Below are 23,663 nucleotides of genomic sequence, written 5' to 3'. Positions count from 1 at the left end.
ACCCTACATCTTCCACCCCGAAAACGCTGTGAGTCTCATTATATTACATTAATGACCCCTTACCCCTAGCCCTACATCTTCCACCCCGAAAACGCTGTGAGTGTCCTCACCCCTGACCCCTAACCCCTTACCCCTGACCCTGCATCTTCCACCCAGAGAATGCTGTGTGTCTCCTTACCCCTAAGCCCTAACCCTACATCTCATAACCCCAAAAACGCTGTGAGTCCCATACCCTCTCTCTGAATCCCGTACCCTCTCGCCTTAAATGTCCTAACCAAGTCATTTTGTAAGGCACAGCGTGAGTACAACCAGCTGACTCATCCTCAAACCACATTCCATGTGTTTCTCTGAGATGATGCAGGACGAAGTGCTAGTTTACCCATGGGCTCAACAGGAATGCAAACGGTGGCTATAGACCCCACCATCACACTGCCTGTGCGGTGGTCCCATTTCTGTCTGGAGCCTTCTGTGTGTGTGTCGTCGTTCCCCCCCCCCCCCCCCCCCCCAAATAAACTGAAAATGGCCGAATATCCTCGGTGATGATGATATGTGTACGCTTTAGAGGGCGCACTAAGTTCGTCTGCACTCTCTGAGATCGGTAGAGCACAGCCTGGTGAAGGGATCTTGTGTTGGGATTGGGTTTTCCGAACTGGGGAGAAATGGAGTTTAAAAGGTTTGGGTTTTTTGGGTTGTGCCTCCAGGTGCCTGTGGTGTCCTGGTTCGACGACCTGGAGGACACCGAGCTGCTCACCCTCCTGCCGGTCTTCGAGGAGCTGAGTGAGGCGGAGAACGTCTATGCCAAACTACAGCAGCTGCGGACCCCCTGACCTCTCACCCCCGACCTCCGACCGCTCTCTTCCACAACCAGACCAGACCCCCACGCCATAAAACCAAACTCTGCTGGAGCACACCGACAGTGTTTCACCCCCCCTTTGACTCTGTAGTCTCTCTCCTCAGTCGAGTCTGTGCCACGACCCCCCCCCCTGGTCTGGAAATACTGTAGAATTGGATTTTGGACCAATGCTGAACAGGCTGCAGTCTGGAGTCTTCTTCATAAATATGCCACAAATTGAGTATTTTTCTTCCCCATTTTACTACTTTCGAACTTGCACAGGACTCTACAAAGCATTATCTCCTCCAAAAGCGAGACTCTGCCTACAGCTCCGTTGCCAGTGGGACTCCCACACATTGCCCTATCGTGACTACCTAAGCACAGGCGTTACCGTGGGCCTTCTTAAGGTGTCGTAGAGGTGGTGCAACCCAAAGTACCGTTTGGTTTTTAAAGTGGATGCCTTTGAAACAAAATGGCTGTTTTCGGAAAGGTACTTCTTTTTGCGTATAGGTTCACCTTCAAATCATCTCAAGGAAACTCCACGTAAAAGCAAAATCCAGGGGTCTTTCTTCCCAATCAGAAACCAGCATGACCTGACACAGAAATCGGGGGTCCTAGTACCCCTTTGCTGTCCATCACTGTGCCTTTTGATAAATAATTAAATACCAGTAAACTGAAAGCTTTTTGTTCCTTTAAAAAGTAATGGTTGTTGTTTTTCAGTAGTTGGGTTTTATATTCAATTTTTAAATGTCTTTTTTAAATGTTAAGCGAGAACTAGCTGTATAAATGTGTTGATAAGCAGTATGAGGAAAAACAGCCATACAGAAAGCCTCTGTACCGGAACCTTCCGCACAAGTCAGGGAATTACCATCAGCGGTCACGCGACACCATGGCAATCAATTCAAGGGTTGAACACGCAGTATTAGGGCAGACATTTACCCGACTGGGCCCGGCTCGCTCTATGCAATTCAGTCAAATTCACTCGTTTTCACGGTCTTTCCTTCCCTAAGTGTCCTGTGGAATGTCACTTTCTTTTGCCTTTTTGAGAACGTAGTTAACCAGACGAGCCCGATTCTGTGGGCTTGTGCAGGAGGGACACGTTCGCCGTGTGTTCACCATCGCCTGCTTCACCTTGTTCAGTGTCATTATTAGCTTGTTTGGAGACTGGGGTGTGGTAGCCCCTATCCCTACTGTTCTGTTCATTAAGTAAAACTGAACTGTGTGGTTACTATAATACATAAATACTTTCTTTTCTTTTCTTTTTTTCTTTTTTCTTTTTTTTAAACCCCTCTTGTAAGATCGTTTCCACTTGTGTTGTTAAGCAAGAGAAGCACGTGCTGCCAGGGTGCTGCCAGGGTCTTTAATGGTGTTTAAACTTGTTTTTGGGAGGTGCGCATTTTTAAGGCCTACAGTGGTTTATGTGCTGTGAAGAAAGTCTCTTTGTCCTGGAGATGTTCTAAAGACTCCAGAAAGTGCTTCATTAAATGCACTTACATACAGCGACATGAAATACATTTTCATTAATTGGGGGACAAGACTTTGGCCAAAAACTGTCTCCTTGATTTATGGGGCCTATCCAAGTAGAAAAATACCCTCCCCTTGACAGCCATCAGCTACGAAAGGGTAAAGTCCTGTTTGGGTTTTGTTCTTTTTTTTTTTGCTCATTTGCCAAGTGAAAAGCACCTACATATTTCAAAAATGCCAATAAAGTGCCTGAGGTTGTTTTTTTTTCGTTTGTTTTTTTTACTCAAACTTTTGACTGAGTGCAAAAAGGAGTGCAAAAAAAGAAAAGAAAAAAAAAGAAACATTTCAGACTGTGTACCTGTCTTTTTTCTCTTGATGTAAGGAAATGAAATTATGCGGACTAAGGAGTTTACTTTTGTTTCGTTTCCATGTTTTGTTTTATTTTTTTGCAATGCGAGTGCCAGGCAGCGGTTGGATCACTGCCACAGTGGCCCGTTCGCTATTCGCTGGCTCCATGACATCATACTCTGTGTATCCTTGATTGGAGGGGTTCTCGTTGATTTTGTACATGCCTCTTTCTGTCAATCATTTTGATCTGTCACTCATCAAAAGAGCGTTTTTACCTTGTTTCTTCTCGGTAGCGGGACTTGGTGGAGGGTATCTGCTGTGTAATAATTCCAGATGTGAATACAGACCGGCGTTTACCAAAGCTGCTCAACATCCTCACTGGGGGACCAAGCGATTCAAACTGCAACAAAATTAAAGCCCTTTCTGCCTCTCATTTCTTTCTCAATTTTATGTTTTTTTTGCTTTATTTTTTTTGTCGACAGCAGTGTTTCCCGTGACTGTACCTCTCCGGAGCAATAATGTAGTTTTGCAGTGTGCAAAAATTCTGTTGCCAAAGGTTTCATGCAAAAAAGATATTCTATACATGTATGTATGCCATTTCCGTATGCAACTTTACACCCTCACAGACCTGACCCCACAGATGATGTTTCCAGTGGAGGCAAAGCAGATGGTTAAGGCCGTATCGCATAACACTGCCATGTAAGGTCACCATCCCCTGCTCACTAAATGCTGCAATGTTCTTTGTTGAAATCACACCTAGAAACCGGCCGTATCTCGGAGCCTCCCGATCGGTGGGCTAGTCCGCCCGCCCCTATGCGAAGGCTTTCTGAGCGGCAGGATGGGACGGAGAGCGCCCGTGTGTCCCATTTCCTCTGCCCTCTCACAAGGGTGTTCACGTGCACACATTTCAAATCGTTTAGTAAAAAAAGCTCAGCCCAATGGTGGTGTGGTTACTGCAAAACTCCCAGTTTGTTGTATGCCTTTTGCCCGTTTAATATCCGAAAGCGATTTGAGGTGTTTTCACTGGTGCTGGCGCACGGAGGACCACTGGGGCTCTGGGGCTTGGAGGGAGGCCTCCAGACACTGCAGTCCTGCACCGGCCAAAGCGTTCACGGGGTACGCATAACTCCTACCAGGGGGGGAAAAAAATAGAACCACCCGTTTCTCTTAAGTGTATGCAAAATGAACAATATTCAACTTTATTGTATTTGGCCTCCTGCAAATTACTGTACTCCTCAGTGCTGGCCAGTTCCAAACTGCGTAGGAGTGTGCGCTTGGCACAGATAAAGAAGTGAAAAATTGCCCTAGTATGTACTTGCGAATACAGTTTATTTTGGATAATTTGTGCCTTTAACTTTCTGCCAAGCACAGTTTTTGCAGAAGTAGCGAGTGAAGTCATTACATTACATTACATGAAGTCCCAGTGAATCCGGTGTGGTGTCGAGTGCAGTTTTTTTGGGTTAGACTGCAGGGTCATGCTGGGGGTGTCGTACACTACCTGCTCCCTGCACACACCATAGTGCCTTCCTGTCACATGGTACTACAGGTTCAGAGGTCACAACCATCCCAAGGCCCTTCAGGTGAACAGCGGAAATTAAGCAGAACTATGCCAATTAAAAGTGCTGACTTTGATCTTTACAAGTATTTAGCAGACACTTTTACCCAACGTGACAGTTGATTAGACCAATTTGAAACTGATCTTATTGTGGCCACACAGGGGCTTGAACCACCAACCTTCCAGATCCCAGTCAGGCACCGTAGCCAATATTTCTATTCAATTTCTTCAGTAAATTCCACTGCAGAAGATATTTTACACGTTTATCTTTCATTTCATACTGAACATTACTTTCATGAAAATTTAATTTGAAGAAACACATTTGCTCACATTTTCCATCGTGTTATTTCTCTGGAGTCATAAAATAAGGTAGTGTGATAATGCAGGTTGTCTTGTCGAAAACAAAAACATGAAGCTAATGTTGCGTTTACACTAACCCTCAGAGAGGGAAAGCCAGTGTAATTCCTCCAGAAGTGTAACGGCATAGTTAAAAATTGTGAAAATGTTATGCGATCTGTGAGGAACTGGGATTACTTAATACGAGTGCCTGGCTTTCCGGTGTCCCTGGTAACGGCCTGAAATGTAATATCATGAAATCAAAACAAACAACAAAACAAAATCACTTTGCTGTTAGGGAATATCATTTTGAGGGGAAATGGGATCCTCAGTATTCATCTCCCTCTCCGTTTTGTTGTGGCTACCAATTGAATGCACTTTTTATTCTTAAATGGTGAGAATTTGATACCCCCCAAATATTGTAGAATTGCAGTAGTTTTAATGATGGGTACAGCTGTTCTAGGGTTAAACAGCTTAGTGCAGAAAGCTGCAGTCATTGAGGAATTGAGGCACCACAGCATCTTGTTCCTTCCATGTTGAGCCAACATGTCTGCCAGTGTTGTCACGGTTATGGCCGCTGTTATTGAGTGTTTCTATGTTTTTCTAATGAGACGCGGGTCACAGATTATTTGGAATGGCAAATAAGTGCTTGGCAGACTACATTTGATAAAATTCAGTCAGAGGTTCCTTAAGCACATTGGAGAAAAACAAGTATTTCTTGAAGTGTACTTTGATAGTCTTGATATCATTTATTTCGGGTGCTACGGTGTTCAGTTGTGCCAAGTTTAAGCAAAAAAAAAAATGTGCATATACTCTGAAATATGTATGCAAAAGCCAAAAAGGTTGTGTTTTAATTTCCTTCCCACTTTCGTCGCGATTCTAAAAACTGTATTAGGGTTGAGCTGTTCAAAAAGACTTGAAATGATGCCGAAGAGTTGTATTTTTGAGCTTTTGTAAGGCGTACCAAACGTGCTGAAAAAAGGTTCAACCCATGAAATAAACGGCGATTATGCAGAAGAGCGTGTGTTTGCCTGTGTGATTTCAGCTCTACGCTGCGGCCCGTCTCTCAGTCCTTTGACCTTTGACCCTCCCTCACGTCAGCTGCGCAGTGAGCTCTTCGGCTCCACCGCATGGCACTGCCACGCAGATTTGCATCGGCTAAGATAATATTCAAATGTGGATATTTACTTTATTACATATTACCTACAAGCAGTTGCTATAGAAGTGCAGTCTAGTTTCATTTTAATAAACAATAAACAATACACATCGAGGCGAAAGGATGTAGGGTGTGAAATTAATAAACAGCAAGCCGAGATGGTCTGAAAGGCCTTAGTCAACAGTGTTTATTATGTTCTTAATACATAGGTGTGCCAACAAAAATACATGTTTAATAATGCTGTGGGTTACTGTACAAATATTTTCAGTACTCTGTCCTGATAATATAATGGCTTTAGTTTAGTAACCTATATATAAGTCATTACAAAATGTCATAAAATTGATTTTCTGCTGGTCTCATAATGGAACTCCATCTGTAGGGACATATTTTTCTGTTTTTCAATGGGAATCATCAGAGAAATGAAATGAAATGTGAAAATGGCCAACTGACTGCTACTGACTTTCAGCTTCTGTCCCTGTCCCAATAGTCAAAGAAAATGCTGTTTGTATTTGGCATCCTGATATTTACCAGGCTGTAGTTTCAAATAACTTTTAGTAATAATACATTTCCATGTTTTTATTTCCTCTGGAAAAGACCTACTGTTAAACGGAAAATGAGAGCGTGATTGGGAAATGGGATGATGCAATGATTGATTATTTGATTGATTCGGGACAGAAGGTCAACAGGGAGGGTTGACGATTGCGAATGTGTGTTGCCTGGTCCGCGATCACATGACCACGCCTGCGTTCTGTGGTGAACGGTTGCAGAGTTCCACAGCTCAACCAGTGCCTCTGACGGCAGGAAGTGCGGTTCCACAGCTCAACCAGTGCCTCTGACGGCAGGAAGTGCGGTTCCACAGCTCAAACAGTGCCTCTGACGGCAGGAAGTGCGGTTCCACAGCTCAACCAGTGCCTCTGACGGCAGGAAGTGCGGTTCCACAGCTCAACCAGTGCCTCTGACGGCAGGAAGTGCGGTTCCACAGCTCAACCAGTGCCTCTGACGGCAGGAAGTGCGGTTCTCGCTGATACTCCTCCGTAGGAACCGCTTCCGCGTGCTGCTCGACACTTCCTTGACGACGCAGATCAGAGGATAGGCTTCCCTGTACCAGGCAGTCCATCTATGGCTTGTTTTGACACGGCTGGAGAGTCAGACCGCGCCACGGCAAACCGCAAGGGTGCGTATCAGTGCAGTGTTTGCCTTATGAGCAGGGTTCGTTATCGCAAGCTGATAAGGCCTGCAATATGGCACGCATTGAGTGAGGATGATAAAGGAAATTAAAGAAATAAAAATGAAATCTCTATAACCCCCACAGGGGGAAGTGACTGGGATTTGCATTTAAAATGGATTGCCATGGTTATTTCAAGTTCTGTCAGCAGCACAAGAAGATTTAAATGGGGATTAGTTAATTTAGGTAGTTAAGTACAAGTTAAGATAAGTTGCACTGATACTAGAAAACATCTTTTACACTGAGAAAATTTTAACACCGCAAAGTGCTCCGCTGGACTCAAACCCTATAGGGATGTTCAGTACTGGACTTTCTGGATACTTTCAGGACCAAAAATTAAGGGACTAGCTGGACTGAATGTCTTTCTGATTTGTTACTTACATACAGTATGTTTTTTTTTTTATATATCTATCATTTGTGAGACAATGTGGTTTGTTTGTTTGGACCAGGATGCCGCCAACAGACAGTAGCCTGATCATTTAGACCATTTAGACCAACCATTTAGAATGGAAAGGTACTGTTTTCTCTGAAATTAGGGAAAATATTTTGTAGTTAATAGGCTTTGAAGCCATTTAAAACAGCATCTTTTTTACATCACCGAATGATGCAATAGCTGAGCGGTCTAATTGTAGCCATGCACTGTATGGACTGGCTGAAAGTGAGTGTCTGGCAAGGCTAAGTGGCTGAGGCTAATGCTGAAGCTACAGCACCACGGCAGTCCCCTGTTTCATTAATTATTAAAGTGCAGCAAAAATCAATACAATCATGGCCAGCTGCCAATAGAGATGGCTGTTTCCTGGTAGGGGAAGTTATTGGTTCCCCACTGTATCTGGCTCTCCATCCCCCTAGTGCCAGCGACCAGTTTCCGCAGTCTTTAAAAACCCAAAGCCATGCTCGCCATCTTCTCATTTGCCTGCGCCGTTCTGCATCTTCCCGTTCTCTCATCTGTGATTGGCCTAAAAGATAGACCAGGCCTCGCATATGCAAACCTAGGCAAATCACTCTGGCTCCCCGAAGGCGAGGTCTCTGCTACATCGCCTGGCAGTTTTATCTAATCCCTCCGGACGACAGCTTCGAATCTCGGGACCAAGGCGGGCGGACACTTCCTGGCTGGAGACTTCTGCTTGAATCCCTGACTCGTTTCTTTAAAAAGGTATGACTCCGGGTGGCTGTAGCCCCCCCTTCCCCACACTGATTTATGTGACTGAATCAAAGCCCTGGTTGTTCATGGGGCAATTGTTTGATTGCTTTTGCGGATGACTAGCAATTTCATCTTTAGAGTTACTGTGTATGAAAATAGTGTAGTTAAGCCCCTGCAAAATGTAATGTTTTTAGTTTCTTTAAATGTTTTTTGCACTTTATAAACTGAAGTAAATCTGTGGCAGAGAAAGGATATTGACACAGTCAGGAACACAGTCAGAGATACAGGCAAATACTACACGGTGTTGTGTCACACCCTTTTACTCTCTCCTATAAACAAACACACATTCTCACTCACTAGTTTTCTTCTGTTTCCAGTCATGCTCATTTGTTAAATAAACAAGCACTGTCTGGTTTGTGGTCATTTAACCAAGAAGCTTTCATTTTGAAAGTGTTTGAACGTCATCTCAGAAATGTCTCTCTGAGTATCTGGGAGTCAAAAAAGCATTGTTAAAAAATATTTTTTAAATCGGCCATCTCCTTTGAGCTCAGAATCCCCAGTTAGGCTGATGGTCAGACAAATCTTTTCTCAGATTGGAAGTGGAGATCTGATCGTTTAAAATGGAGCACACGTTCCGAGCATTTACTAACAACCCAGGAATCATCATCTGGAGGATTGAGGTACTATCAATCTGCCCTTGTGTCTATGTGTGCATGGGAGGGGTGTGTGCAAATGTGTGCTTAGGTGGGTGGTAGTACATATGTCTGTTTGCCCCAATGGTTAGAGGTGGGAGGAGGTTTTTTTATGATTGAGGGAGGTTGTGTTAGTGAGAGAGATTCATACTGTATGTCTGTCTGTCATCATGTTTTTCTCAGAGGGAAACGTGTGTGTGTGTGTGTGTGTGTGTGCGTGTTATCTGTGTGGTAGGGGGCATTAATGTGTGAAAGAGGCTGCCTGTGCATTGACGTGTATTGGCATGTGTTTCTCTGAGTGCATGTGTGTGTGTATGCGTGTGAGAGTGTGTGAGTGTGCATGTGTGTGTATGCGTATGAGAGTGTGTGAGTGTGCGTGTGTGTGTATGCGTGTGAGAGAGTGTGGATGGATATAGATGGCCTAAACGTTCAAGCCCAGCTGTTTGATGATGTGTTCCTCTCTCGCAGAAAATGGAGCTAGTTCAGGTCCCACAGAAGTCCTATGGGAATTTTTTCGAAGGAGACTGCTACGTTTTACTCTCAGTGAGTTCTGCATCCTCAGCAAGTGCTGCTCTGTTTACAATAATGGGGTTAGGGCCAAAGAGTCCATTTAACCCAGCCATCCATTAAATACTGTCTGCTTTCAGATATGTGCTATTCTTTTGTCTTTTCAGCAGGCATTGCATATCCCATATTGTTTTAGAGTTCTCAAAGAGTAGCCTGTGTCATACAACTTTAATCTAGCATCTACATTCTATTATATAATCATATTGCATTGCATTCATTGAGATGCTTTTATCCAGAGCCACTTAGAATATAGGAAAAACGTAAGTGCAAAATCAAATCTTGATTATTATGATCAACAGTTCCAGGTTAACAAATAGATGCAAGCAACAAACAACTTCATCAGTCTGGACTGTCAGCTGTTGGAAAATGGCGGTTATTATCAAAGTCAATATTTAAAAAGCATTGTGTGCAATGGCCCACATAATTTGCAATGCACCTGTCATGAGTCATAAAAACAGAATTTGGTACAGCCAGGTCTGTGTGTAGATTTGCTGTGTTCATTTATTGCAGGGTTTACTTTCTGTCTTTTTCATGCTTATCAGGTGGTTTGTTTACTTTGAATATTTGTTTGTGAGTCACTCTCTCTCTCTCTCTCTCTCTCTCTCTTTCTCTCTCAAAACTCAACTCATGCAATCACGCAATCTAAATGTGTCACTGTCTCTCAGGCTGTGGTTGCCAGCGTCACATAGTAGAATTCCTCCCCACCCCCTAAAGGAATCAGGATTCTGACTCTACCGGCAACGTTTAGACATTTAAAGCAAGTCCCCGTGCAATTCTGCAAAGCGTAATCCCTTTTTTTCTTTGAAATAACGCTCTCTCCTCAGTCCAATAAAAGCGGCACCATGCTGTCTCATCACATCCATTACTGGGTGGGGTCCCAGTCCAGTCAGGATGAGCAGGGCGCGGCAGCTCTCTACACCGTGCAGCTGGACGAGCACCTGGGCTGTGCCCCGGTCCAGCACCGCGAGGTCCAGAACCACGAGTCGGACCTCTTCCGCGGATACTTTAAGCAGGGCATCATGTGAGTGCGCCTCACAGCAAGGAGGTCATGGGTTCGAATCCCCGTCGGCCGGGGCCTCTCTGTGCGGAGTTTGCATGTTCTCCCCGTGTCTGTGTGGGTTTCCTCCGGGTACTCCGGTTTCCTCCCACAGTCCAAAGACATGCACGTTAGGCTGATTGGAGAGTCTAAAATTGCCCGTAGGTATGAGTGTGTGAGTGAATGGTGTGTGTGCCCTGCGATGGACTGGCGACCTGTCCAGGGTGTATTCCTGCCTTTCGCCCAATGTGTGCTGGGATAGGCTCCAGCCTCCCTGCGACCCTGATCAGGATCAGCTTGTTCAGATAATGGATGGATGGATGGATCATGTGAGTGCCCCTCGGGCCAGGCCGAGGCCTGTGGCGTGGTAAAATGAGAGGTTTACCAAGATCCTGGAAGAAGCATTTCACATATCAAAACAATTATTTACAAAACTGCGATACAAAACTCTCTGAACCCAGGGCAAAATAATGAGTAAATAGTCTGGAAGTGATTTGACATATGCCAAAACCGTTGCATTGTTTGCTGCATGTGTTGTGCAATATTTAATTTAACTGTCTATGTTGAATGTGTATTAAGCAGTATTGTACATTAATGTGTTCTTGCATGACTCATGACTGTGGGTCCTGACCCAGAGCTTTGGAACCATTGCATTAAGAAGTGCATAATTTCCGCTTGTAATATTGTTCCTTGCATTTGTCCTGCAGCTATAAGAAGGGTGGGGTTGCCTCTGGAATGAGGCACACAGAGACCAACAGCTACGACATCAAACGGCTCCTTCATGTGAAAGGGAAGAAGAGGGTCACAGCCATGGAGGTGGGACGGATGCACACGCAACAGCCCACGGGCGCAAATCCTGTTCAAGAGGGCACCAGCCTCTGCTGGTTTCTGAGTTTCACAGCGCTTCAAGGGTTCATTTTGGCCATCGCTTTGCTTAAGAGTCCAAGTACCTTGTTTCTAAAGCTTGTCTGTTGATTGAAAGGAAATGGCAAAAACCTGCAAACACTGTAGCACACATACTGTAGAGAGAAGCTTCATATACCCTGAGTGAGCGCTTTATTAGGTATTTATTAGACATTGTTTTTGCTTCAACTGCTGGAGCCTATCCACTTAGATGTATGTTGTGTGTTCAGAGATGCTCTTCTGCATACCAATAGCATGTAATAGCATGGTTATTTGTGTTACTGTCACTGTCCACTTTGACCAGTCTGGTCATTCTCCTCTGATGTTTCTCATTAACAAGGCGATTCTGTCTGCAGAACTGCTGCTCACTGGATGTTTTTTTGTGTTTCGCACCATTCTCTGCAAACTCTAGAAACTAGTGTGTGTGAAAATCCCAGGAGATCAACGGTTTCCTGGCTACTCAAAACACGCTGTCTGGCACCAACAATCATTTCATTTTGTCAAAGTCACTTAGATCAGATTTCTTCACCCTACTGATGGTTTATGTGAATATTAACTGAAGCTCCTGACCCATATCTACATGATTGTATGCATTGCACTGCTGCCACACAATTGGCTAATTAGATAATGGCATGAATAAGTAGGTGTAATAAAGTAAAAAAATCCTAATAAAGTGCTCAGGGGGTGAACATAGCTCTTAATGTAATGTACATGTTACATGCTCTGATGTTGTGTGCAAATGTTTCCACTGACAGAAGTTTGTCTAACTAAAGGCTATTTTAAAAATAAGATCATGGAAATGGTCCTGTCTGAAAAAATGCATCTTAAGTGCAGTGCTTAATTTCTCAATCAAGAAATACTTTATGGAAATGCAGGTGGTCCAGAACTGAGAAGTCCCTGTTCCGGCATGGTCCAGCACAAATTATGCACTGTTTAACTACTTTGCTGATGTGTAATGTTGGCATTAAAAAAAAACATACACCCTCCCCACAATCAATGTATTCTCCTCAGTGGTTTCTAAATGGGTGAGCTAGTTGTGTGCAGCAATTAGGAGAATCTCAACCACTGTGATAAGAAATGGCTTGCAAAATGTAACATTTTAAAGTCTGCATTGCGATTCCCCTCCTATCCTGTAGGTTGAGATGAGCTGGAATAGCTTCTGTATTGGTGATGTCTTCCTGCTGGACACCGGAAAGCTCATCGTTCAGTGGAATGGCCCAGAGAGCAACAGGCAAGAGAGGCTAAAGGTATGTTTATCTAATCATGCCTGTTAAACGGGCGGGGGCTGAGTGCATCCACTAACATTACATTACAGTTATTTATCTGACTCTTTTATCCAAAGTGGCTTATAGTTGATTGGACTAAGCAGGGGCCAATCCCCCCTGGAGCAATGCAGGATTAAGGGCCTTGCCCAAGGACCCAACAGCTGAACCGCCAAACCTTCCAGGTCACAATCAAGCACCTTAGCCAGCAGGCTATCTGCAAGTAACACAGCATTGGTTCTTGAGTGCTCCATTAGGTCCAACAGGCTGGGTTCGCATAATCTGTTTCTTCTGGGTGGGATATCCAACTGAGGCGCTGGTTGACATCATAGTGATCCAGTACATCTTGGCAAGCACATAAAACTAATTGAATGCAAAATAATGACATACTTGACCCAGGTCTGCTTCTGTTACCTGGACATGCCCCACCTCCATGGGGTGAATAGAAGTGTTGGCTGGCTGTTTGTGTTTCTAAGAACGCGTGTGCTAGTGTGTGCCTCAGTGACCTGATGGAGTACTTCATAGATATGGTCACTTCTTTGGTTCTCAGGGGATGGTTCTGGCCAAGGACATCCGGGACCGAGAGCGAGGGGGGCGGGCGGAGATCGGAGTGATCGAGGGCGACGACGAGGGCAGCTCCCCCAAGCTCATGGAGATGCTGACCAGCAGCCTCGGCGAGCGGACGGGCGAGCTGCCCAGAGGGACTGCAGACGAGGTGGCGGACCAGGAACAGAAGGCCCAGCTCACTCTCTATCAGTGAGTCACTGTCTGTCACTATCTGTCACAGCTCACTCTCTATCAGTGAGTCACTGTCTGTCACTATCTGTCACAGCTCACTCTCTATCAGTGAGTCACTGTCTGTCACAGCTCACTCTCTATCAGTGAGTCACTGTCTGTCACTGCTCACTCTCTATCAGTGAGTCACTGTCTGTCTGTCACTGCTCACTCTCTATCAGTGAGTCACTTTCTGTCACAGCTCACTCTCTATCAGTGAGTCACTGTCTGTCACTGCTCACTCTCTATCAGTGAGTCACTGTCTGTCACAGCTCACTCTCTATCAGTGAGTCACGACAGAGCAGCTCACTCTCTATCAGTGAGTCACGACAGAGCCGCTCACTCTCTATCAGTGAGTCACTGTCTGTCACAGCTCACTCTCTATCAGTGAGTCACGACAGAGCAGCTCACTCTCTATCAGTGAGTCACGACAGAGCAGCTCACTCTCTATCAGTGAGTCATGACAGAGCAGCTCACTCTTGGCCAAGCTGGTCATGAAGCTGGTCTAGGTGGGTATGAGCTGGTCAACCAGCTAAACTATGTTGAGCTGGGAGCTGGTCTGAACTGGTCAACCAGCTACCAGCTGTTTAAAAACCAAGATTGAGCTGTTTTTTTCAGCAGGGATTCCGAGAATTTCTGTGCAGCCTTGCTTTTGGGCTCCCAAACTGACAGGATATTCTCACAATGAGACTAGCCTAAAGAATTGGGAGAAAAAAAGGGTGTGAAAAATCAGGTTTAAAAAAAAACTAAACATCACATTTATGGCAATTCACACATAACGACCCCTCTCTCCCCCAGTGTGTCTGATGCTGATGGTCAGATGAAGGTTACCGAGATTGGCACCAGACCCTTGGTTCAGGACTTACTAAACCATGACGTGAGTTTCTGCCCGGCACTGTTGAAATGGGAATCTTTCATTATTAGCCGCGAGCATTCCTATATTAGGCGGCGAATACAAAGTCCAAAATGTTGTGCCTTGCATGCGGAGCGGTGTGGTGCCTGAGTGGACCCTGGAACTTTATTTTACAGGACTGCTACTTCCTGGACCAGGGAGGCGTGAAGATCTTTGTGTGGAAAGGGAAGAAGGCGAACAAGGCCGAGAGACAAGCAGCCATGTCTCGAGCTCTGGTGCGTAGGACATCCTCTGACATCACGGATATGATCGATGGAACATGAGATAACATATGATATTCAGCAAAGGGAGTGTCTTACAGTGAGGAGGCCTTCCATCAGAACAATAGTGAACCTCTCCTGACCCAAAGCTTGGATATTAAAGAGACTTGCCCTAAATCTCAGGATGAGGATATGATTAATCCAAATTACATCTCTTAGAGCTCTCCCTCTCTGGCTTTGTCCTTAGCTCTAATTGCTTCTCTTTGAGAATGTTTTTATACAAGTGAAATGAAACCAGAATGTTGTGAATTGTGCCAATGAGGAAATTTGGAATATACTTTTTAGTATTAAAAATTATTTAGCACTATCTCAGAATAAATTGTTGAAAAAAGAAAAGAAAAGCCAATGTCACTATTTTGCCGTGCAGCAGCGTCCAGATATAAGTGTTCCACAGTGCAGCTAACCACAGCGCCCCCTACTGTCCAGGAGTTCATGAGGATGAAGAACTACCCGACCACCACAAATCTGGAGATGGTGAACGACGGGGGCGAGTCGGCGCTCTTCAAGCAGCTGTTCCAGTGCTGGAGGGTGAAGGAGCAGACCGCCGGACTGGGGAAGACACACACGGTGGGAAAAGTCGGTAAGTGTGTGGACCAAATCCACGTTCCTCAAACGCACACTCCTGCGCGCCAATCCCAAACAATGCTGTCCATTAAATTATTTAATGGGACCCAACACAGCACATGGGGAGACATTAGACAAAGAGAGAACACAGATTGAAACTACATTTCCCTGTGGGAAAATAATTATTGACTTCATATTTTTATATGTTACCATCGAGTCAAAGATTTTTGACTATAATTAAGTTGATAATTAAGGTTTTAATCCTTATATGCACTAATTCGGCCCTTGTTCTTTTGATATGCACTATTCATTGACAAACAGATTAGGCATCATTGTACAGTGTGCATTAACTACTTGCAATTGTATTAGTTGTTAATGTATGCTATGTGCTGTATTTTATAAGCTTTGCCAGACATTGCTTATAAAATTAATTAATCACCTGGTTAAATAAAGAAAACATTTAAATGAATCAAACAAGAAGACATGTTACTCCTCACCATACTAACTCACTCACTGGTGTGTCCCAGCCAAGGTCTCCCAGGAGAAGTTTGACATCTCGCAGATACATGCCATGCCAGAGATGGCAGCGAAGGAGCGTGTTGTTGATGACGGTTCTGGAGAGCTGGAGGTGAGAAGCTCTCTGCCTCCTAATAGCCAGAGGTCTGATCCAATCAGAAATCATATACCCTGCGGTAAAATCAAGCTATGCCAGCTTCACCAGCTTGAAAATTTAGCTGGTGAAGCTGGTCATCAACTGGTTTAGCTGGGTATGAGCTGGTCAACCAGCTAGTGCTGGTAGCTTGTCTGGGTTTCAAAGCAATTGTCAAAACATAGCTTGATCTCGCTAAATCATGTTAAGCTGGGAGGTGAACTGGTCAACCAGCAACCAGCTGTTTCAAAACCTGGTTTTGCTTGATCTGTTTATTTTTTCAACTGGGTAACGTTGAATAAATTCAAGTGAAATGATTCATTATTCAAACACACATTATGCTGACTGCTGAACCCTAACCCTAACTGTTTGAGAATTTAAAAAACACAGATTGCTCTTGTCTGCTAGTTTATATTGTAGCATTGCATCAATTTTGCTTGACCTTCTAAGACAGCAGTACATCCTGGAGGACCTCCACAAAAGTGTTTGTTTATTGGCTATCTCCTTAACTGCACAGATTTAACCACCAGTCTCTGTCTGATATTAAGGTCCTGGTAAAAAAAAAAAAAAAGCTGGTAAACCCGGACAGTCCCCTAGTACTGTGGCTTCACATACACTGAGCTCATTGTGTGGTACCCAGGTGTGGCGGATTGAGGACCTGGAATTAGCCCCCGTTGACCCGGAGACTTACAGCTACTTCTACGGCGGAGACTGCTACCTGATCCTTTACACCTACGAGGTCTACAGCAAGAAGCGATACCTCCTGTACACCTGGCAGGTATGCCCGCTGCTGCTGCCTGCTGGGGAGAACGGGAACAGTAAATATGTCGCTTATCAAGACATCTACACCAGCAAGACCCCTCCGTTCTGCCACTTCGGGCCGCCTGGCACCTCCCCCTCACCACACCTGCACTTCACGGTCACGACTGCTGTCTGTTCTGGCCCCACAGTGGTGGAATGACCTCCCTGTGGATGTCAGAACGGCAGAGTCTCTGACCACTTTCAAACGCAGACTGAAGACTCATCTATTCAGGCTGCACCTTTCCCTCCCTACCTCACCACCATGATTAGCTTGTATATGCCTTAGACTATAATGGCACTTATATATAGATATTGTTGTTTTGTATTAGCTATTGTATTGTTGTACTCGGGGTATTCTAGCTGCCAACCGTGGTATGCTAGTTCGTAAGTAGATGTATTCTTCAAGGGTTCCGATTGCATCTGTATGGTTACACTAGGACTCAGAACCATACTGTTCTCTAGGGTCCCCGTCACACTTGTTCCTGTGTTCAATCTGCACTTCATTGTACGTCGCTCTGGATAAGAGTGTCTTCTAAATGCCTTGCACTGTAATGTAAAAAATAATAAGCAGAGACCTTGTTTTCAGACGTTGTGGGCCGTACGGGTTGGTTTTAGTGAAGTTTGGTCTTCTAAATGGTAAATGGTAAATGGCAGGCATTTATATAGCGCCTTTATCCAAAGCGCTGTACAATTGATGCTTCTCCATTCACCCATTCATACACACACACACACACACCAACGGCGATTGGCTGCCATGCAAGGCCCCCGACCAGCTCGTCAGAAGCATTTGGGGGTTAGGTGTCTTGCTCAGGGACACTTCGACACAGCCCGGGCGGGGGATCGAACCGGCAACCCTCCGACTGCCAGACGACTGCTCTTACTGCCTGAGCCATGTCGCCCCCCTAGGGCCGCCATGCTTCTCAGGACGAGGTGGCGGCCATGGCCTTCCAGGCGGTCGCGGTGGACCAGCGTCACGGGGGCGAGCCAGTGCAGGTGCGGGTCACCATGGGGAAGGAGCCGCGGCACTTCATGTCCATGTTCAAGGGCAAAATGGTCATCTATGAGGTGAGCGCCTGCCCGTTAAATACCCCAAAATGTGTCTCCTGACAAACAAGGGGGAGTGGCCAAGGGAACGAAGGCAATTTCAGTTCTGGCTGCTGTGGAATTTTAACTCTGCAGAGAATGGCTGTCTTAACAAGTGGCTTTGGTCTTGTGAAAATCTTAAGATCTTATTTTGTTCTCTCTAGTAGAAAATATGAGCTTGTTTTAAGTTACTGTTTACTCGACAAGTGAAATGTTCTCGCCCCAAATCGTGAAATGTCGAACATTCTCACCTCATTGGCAGTTTTTTGTTGTTGTCTCATTGCACAAAACAAGTAATAGAAATAAGATTTCAAGTCTAAATATAAGACTAAGATTGTTAAGGCTGATTTATTTTTAGTTATTTTGTTGTGGAGCCCGTGACCTCTCTGGTGTCCCCCCAGGGTGGCACCTCCAGGACGGGGGGCTCGGCAGAGGAGCCCCCAGTGCGCTTGTTTCAGGTCAGCGGCTCGGAGAGCTGCAACACCAAGGCCATCGAGGTCCCAGCGCAGGCCGCCTCGCTCAACTCCAACGACATCTTCCTGCTGCACAGCAACACCGCCACATACATCTGGTGTGGGAAGGTGAGAGAGAGAGAGAGAGAGAGGGAGAGGGAGAGGGGGAGAGAGAGAGAGGGGGAGAGGGAGGGAGAGATGGAGAGAGAGAGGGAGACAGAGGGAGACAGAGAGAGGGAGGGAGGGAGAGAGAGAGAGAGAGGGAGAGAGGGAGAAAGAAAAGGGGGGAGAGGCAGAGAGGGGGAGAGAAAGAGAGACAGAGGGAGAGAGGGACGGAGAAAGAGAGAGAGAGAGGGAGAAAGGGGGGGAGAGGCAGAGAGGGGGAGAGAAAGAGAGACAGAGGGAGAGAGGGATGGAGAAAGAGAGAGAGAGGGAGAAAGGGGGAGAGAGACAGAGGGAGAGAGAGAGAAAGAGAGGGAGAGAGAGAGAAAGAGAGAGAAAGAGGAGAGAGAAAGAAGGGGGAAGAGAGGGAGAGGGAGAGAGATTTGAGATCGATGATTTATTTGTTACAAGGTTATTGGTTACACAGCCACAATTGCACTTTTATTTTTCTTTCAACAAAATAACAGACCCCCACCCTCACACAAGCATGGACAAAACAGTCACTTTCACACCTTAGTCATTCTTAGCCATTTCACTGGTGCTCTTATCAGACCCATTTACACACCTTGCATTTGACATATAATCCATATAAGGGTACGTCTCGCAGTTCCCAACCAAAGAATCAAACAATTGTACTGTACTGCCACCCATTAAACATGACCTACCCGATACAGTCCTATGCATTTCAGCATACAGAGAGCTTAGGTTTATCAGTCAGGATAATCCCGTGTTTGATGCACCAGGGCAGCAGCGGGGATGAGCGGGCGATGGCCAAGGAGCTGAGCTCTGCCATCGGCAAAGGCTCGGAGGAGATCGTGCCCGAGGGAATGGAACCTACGGACTTCTGGAGTCTGCTCGGCGGGAAGACGCCTTACGCCAATGACAAGAGGTAACAAACCCACACCCTTCTGCTGGAGCTGGGTCACGCCAGTTAACCTAAAAAATGACCTGAAGAGCTCATCTTTAGGGCCATCTTTCCCGGGTTGTGCACGGCAAGGACCAGGTCCGAGAAATTATTTGCTTGAGATGTGGCACAGTCTGTAGGTCAGCCCACTCAACGATTACAAAAACATTAAATACACTACAGGAATCCCCCTGTGCAGATTCCCCACCATGGCGTTTTCTGTATTGTGATCTCTATTTGTAACCCTATCTGTTTTCTTTTCCCTGTGCTATGCGTGTAAAGATGGCAGATAGTCAACTCTCCTTTTAAAAAAGAGATTCTCCCACTATAAAACTCTCATGTTTGTCAAGGATCAGATGTAGCTCCACCAAAATTATCGAGGACTAATGTGTTATTTCAGCACAATCTGTCAATGTGCGCTCTGCAGTTGACATCAGTATGCCAAATTACGTAATAGTTAATGGTGTATAGAAGTTATTGTCACCAATTAATACAGTGGTGTTGAATGTATGTAGCTCCAACATGGATGATCCGTTTCTCTGTAAAACGACCACCCACTTGGCAAACAGGGGGCGGCCTGTAGCGTAGTGGTTAAGGTACATGACTGGGACACACAAGGTCAGTGGTTTGATCGCCATTCTAGCCACAATAAGATCCGCACAGCCGTTGGGCCCTTGAGCAAGGCCCTTAACATTGCTCCAGGGTCTCCTGCTTAGTCTGATCAACTGTACATCGCTCTGGATAAGAGTGTCTGCCAAATGCCAATAATGTAATGTAATGTAATGCATGTACATGGGACGTATGCTCTTTCAAAGGTTACAGCAAGAGGTGTTGGATCATCAGCCCCGCCTCTTTGAATGCTCCAATAAGACAGGCCGATTCATCGTCACCGAGGTAACACAGTTCACCCAGGACGATCTCAGCGAGGATGATGTCATGCTTTTGGATACGTGGGATCAGGTAATGTCCTTGGTGTGCCGCAAACGCTTTCAAAAATTATAGTACTTTTTTAAAAAGGAGATTGGCCCCACATATTGAATCTGTGACTGGCAGCCCCATAAAGAAATACACAATTGCTAGTGTTGTCCAGGTATGGGATGTTACAGTTGGTCAGGGTGGTAATGCCTCATCAAGCACCAGCAACCCCCACTGATTGATCAGGCACCTAAGGTCCCCCTGTTCAGCTCCACATGAATGGTCCTCCTCCTACTCATGCCTGCCCAGTTTGCAAACTGAAGTGGAGGCTGACATCATGTGATTATCATGGGGCATCAGTCGGCAGCCTGTAGCCTAGTGACTAATGCACATGACTGGAACCTGGAAGGTTGGTGGTTCAGGCCCCGGTGTGGCCATGATACGGTTGTTTCCTGCTTAGTCTAATCAAATGTAAGTCGCTTTGGATAAAAGCGTTGGATAAATAACAAATTATTTTTATTTTTATAACTATCATGTGCTCCTGGATTGAGAGTGAGAGGTACAAATTGTAGGTTTCATGTCGGCCTGGTGTCTTTAGACAGATATGTCACACTTCTGGTCTGGTGCATGACTCAATATTTTATGCTATCAGCATATCGTTAGCATCTCAGCAGACTTTATCCTTTATCCAAAGCAGCTTACTTAGTACCTGGCTCAAGGGTAGCGCAGCAGTGCCCCGGCAACCTTTGTAACACAAGCTTGGCCTCCAAACCTAGGCACTGCGTCGCTTGCTTTTACATTTACACATTTGCAAATATATATGCAAATGCTTGGATGTGAAACAACTCCCGTAACAGACTGGTTACGTCTCACTCTGTGTGCCGCCGCAGGCCTGCCTGTGACATGTGGTCAGGTGACCGTGCCGGTGGGGGTTTTTTTTCCAGATCTTTCTGTGGATCGGCAGCGAGGCCCGGGAGGACGAGCGCAAACAGGCGCTGACGACCAGTCAGGAGTACCTGCGCACCCACCCGGGCGCCAGAGACCCCGACACCTCCATCATCATCCTCAAGCAAGGGTTCGAGCCCCCCACCTTCACCGGCTGGTTCAGTGCCTGGGATTCATCCAAGTGGAGCGTGAGTGACACTCCCGTCCAACCCCTGTCTGTCCAACCCCTGTCCGTCCAACCCCTGTCCAACCCCTTCCAGTCAAGCTTATCAGGTGCTTGTAAAGCATTTGGTGGCAGTCATGGCCTTGGCATGCACGTCGCCTGTAACTGTGGGCAGGAGCGTTGCTTTTTTACCCATTTGTTCCTTGTGTGGCAAAATATTACAACTACAATCAGGCTGAGCAGGTAAAACACCCGCTCTGTTTGAGTGTCTCCTGTCAGTTTAGAACATGTCCGTCGCTAGAGGCCTGGAATGCAGTCGGTCCTCAGCCTTTAGAATACTTTTGTGTTTCATTAATGGCAGGCATGCCTCTTTCGCTGGGGTCTGTCGCCTCCCCATTCTCATGTCCCCTGATGAGTGTGAAACATGTCACTTTGGTTAAAGTGTGAAAAATTACTACATTTTACTTTTACTGCTAAGTGGTGAATTAGGAACACAGGGCCAAATTACATGAACTGGTGTAGTGAACATACTGCAGCATGTCTTTACAACATATTTGTGAGACAGATATATTATAAGAGTTTTCTATAATTTGGCTCCATTGTAACTTCAGAAAGAGAGTATATGCTTTGAATATGATGTGATGTTTTTGTGGAGGTTACTTTACGTTACTTTCGGGCCACTTCTGTTCCAGGAGGGAAAGACGTACGAGCAGTTGAAGCAAGAGCTGGGGGAAGCAGCGTCTTTTTCCACCATCACAGCTGTAAGGCCATCTTTATTACTGCAGACACTGAATATATTCATGCTTCCTCGGAGCAAACCAATACATCAAACTATAATCACACAGCAAATACAGGCGGCCTGTAGCCCACAAGGTCAGAGGTTCGACCCACGGTGAAGCCATAATAAGATCTGCACAGCCGTTGGGTCCTTGACCCTGTATTCGGATAAAAGCGTCAGCCAAATGACATGTAATGTAATGTAATGTAAAAAAAATACACAAAGAAATGCACCCTGAAGGTGGTGATTTGTTCCCTCAGGATGAAATTGAAAGCTCCGGGGCGGAGGTGGCTGAGGCTCCAGAGGATTTTCAGTCCTATCCCCCTGAGGACCTGGTGAATAAACTGGCCCACGAACTCCCTGAGGGGCTGCAGCCTGCCTGCAAAGAGGTGCGCTTTTCAAAACTTTTTACGGGTTCTGTCTGAAACGCGTTCTCAATGTCAGTGAGACCACGAGTGATGATTTCCTCCATTCTCTCTCCCTCTCTCTCCCTCTTACCCTCTCCCTTTCTCCCTCTCTCTGTCTCTCTGTATCTCTCCATCTTTCTCTCCCTCTCTCACCCTCTCTCTCTCTCTCTCTCTCTCTCAGAAATATCTGTCAGACACAGACTTCACCGATGTGTTTGGAATCACAAAGGATGAATTCTACAGTCTGCCACAGTGGAAGCAGTTGAACATGAAGAAAAGCAAAGGTCTCTTTTAAGAGGAATATTCAATTGTGTATTTCATTTTTATTTAAAATTTAGCTTTATTTTGCTAAATATTTTTAAATCATGTTTTAAACATTTGGATTACCAAATTGCTTTCCTGTCTGACCTCTCCTAAAAATCTTTGTCTATTTATCAAAGCTCATATGTAATAAACATTCATTTGTTTTGCTAATTCATTTGTTTGACTCGGGGGCAATAAAAAGTTGCAGGCGTGGATTTTGTACCCTGTTGTGTGCAAAAATAGGGAGGGATCTGTGCAGCAACATTAGAAATTAAAAGTAAATATGGGGTTAGAATAAAATATCAATGAAACAAACAACATGTTGTCATGTCTTGGAGTTACATTTTTTATTTTAAAGCATTACTCACTGTAAAAGAGTAGCGGTTCAGGTTCAGTTTCCTGGTAACACACTGATGTACTGCATGGTACTTGACCATGAATTACTACAGCATATATCTAGCTGTATAAATACACTTTATGAAACGTTGCTCAGGATAAGAGTGTCTGCTAAATGGCAGTGAAAGAAACAACAACCCTTGTAATCAATTTAAAAGCATACAGTGCATACAAAAATGTATTAAGAGAACACATTGTATTCTTCTACTGTCATTAAAGCTACTCCTTATCTCATTCACTTAGGCTGTAAACCTGGGGTAATATTTGATTGCACAATATAAGCAGCCATTTTGGTGTACATTCAAAATGGGTCCACGTTAAATTTAGACACCTTATACTCGAGATGTTGTCTTGATGTTTCACTGCACAATAGGACTGCTTCAACGCCACAAAGAGGGCTATAAGAAAGTCCAGTCTCTTTCAACAATGTATTCAATTTGCTTTACTTTGCAAGTATGTGTGAATTTCTTCCTCACAATATTCGCTGGCACTGGCATAGCTGCTTCTGTGGGGGTGTGCAGGGGGCAGCCCATAGCTCCACACAGATCATTTTCTTTCATGTCACAAGTCTGAATTTCCCAAAACTTGGTCCTGGAGCACCCCTGTTTATTCAGATTTTTGTTCCAAACACAACTACAATCCAGGAATTTTAACAAGCTGTTTTTTTTTCTCCAACA

The 23,663-nt window shown here is 45.2% G+C and overlaps 2 protein-coding genes across 3 annotated transcripts in view; both read left to right on the top strand.

Moving 5' to 3' along the window:
• Positions 1 to 5,552, top strand: part of LOC133109375 (carboxy-terminal domain RNA polymerase II polypeptide A small phosphatase 2-like) — a 28,521-nt gene extending 22,969 nt beyond the window's left edge. For both annotated transcript variants that reach the window (XM_061218691.1, XM_061218692.1), the window contains one exon: positions 702 to 5,552. In XM_061218691.1, coding sequence (XP_061074675.1) covers positions 702 to 827 — 126 coding nt within the window. In that variant the 3' untranslated portion in view covers positions 828 to 5,552. The remainder of the gene's footprint in view (positions 1 to 701) is intronic.
• A 2,295-nt stretch (positions 5,553 to 7,847) lies between these two features.
• On the top strand, positions 7,848 to 22,896 carry avil (advillin). The gene is made up of 20 exons (XM_061218689.1): positions 7,848 to 8,069; positions 8,650 to 8,737; positions 9,218 to 9,292; positions 10,141 to 10,337; positions 11,060 to 11,168; positions 12,392 to 12,502; positions 13,068 to 13,273; positions 14,090 to 14,168; positions 14,321 to 14,419; positions 14,891 to 15,044; positions 15,556 to 15,656; positions 16,318 to 16,455; positions 17,385 to 17,543; positions 17,963 to 18,142; positions 18,919 to 19,064; positions 19,895 to 20,039; positions 20,939 to 21,127; positions 21,795 to 21,863; positions 22,141 to 22,269; positions 22,469 to 22,896. The coding sequence occupies exons 2-20, from the start codon at positions 8,678 to 8,680 to the stop codon at positions 22,580 to 22,582; spliced, it is 2,460 nt and encodes an 819-aa protein (XP_061074673.1). The 5' UTR covers positions 7,848 to 8,069; positions 8,650 to 8,677; the 3' UTR covers positions 22,583 to 22,896.
• Positions 22,897 to 23,663: the final 767 nt, after the last annotated feature.

This window comes from Conger conger, chromosome 14, assembly GCF_963514075.1.
Source record: "Conger conger chromosome 14, fConCon1.1, whole genome shotgun sequence".
Classification (NCBI taxonomy): Eukaryota; Metazoa; Chordata; class Actinopteri; order Anguilliformes; family Congridae; genus Conger; species Conger conger.
The sequence above is the reverse complement of the archived record's forward strand: the minus strand, read 5'-3'. Positions and strand labels throughout refer to the sequence as shown.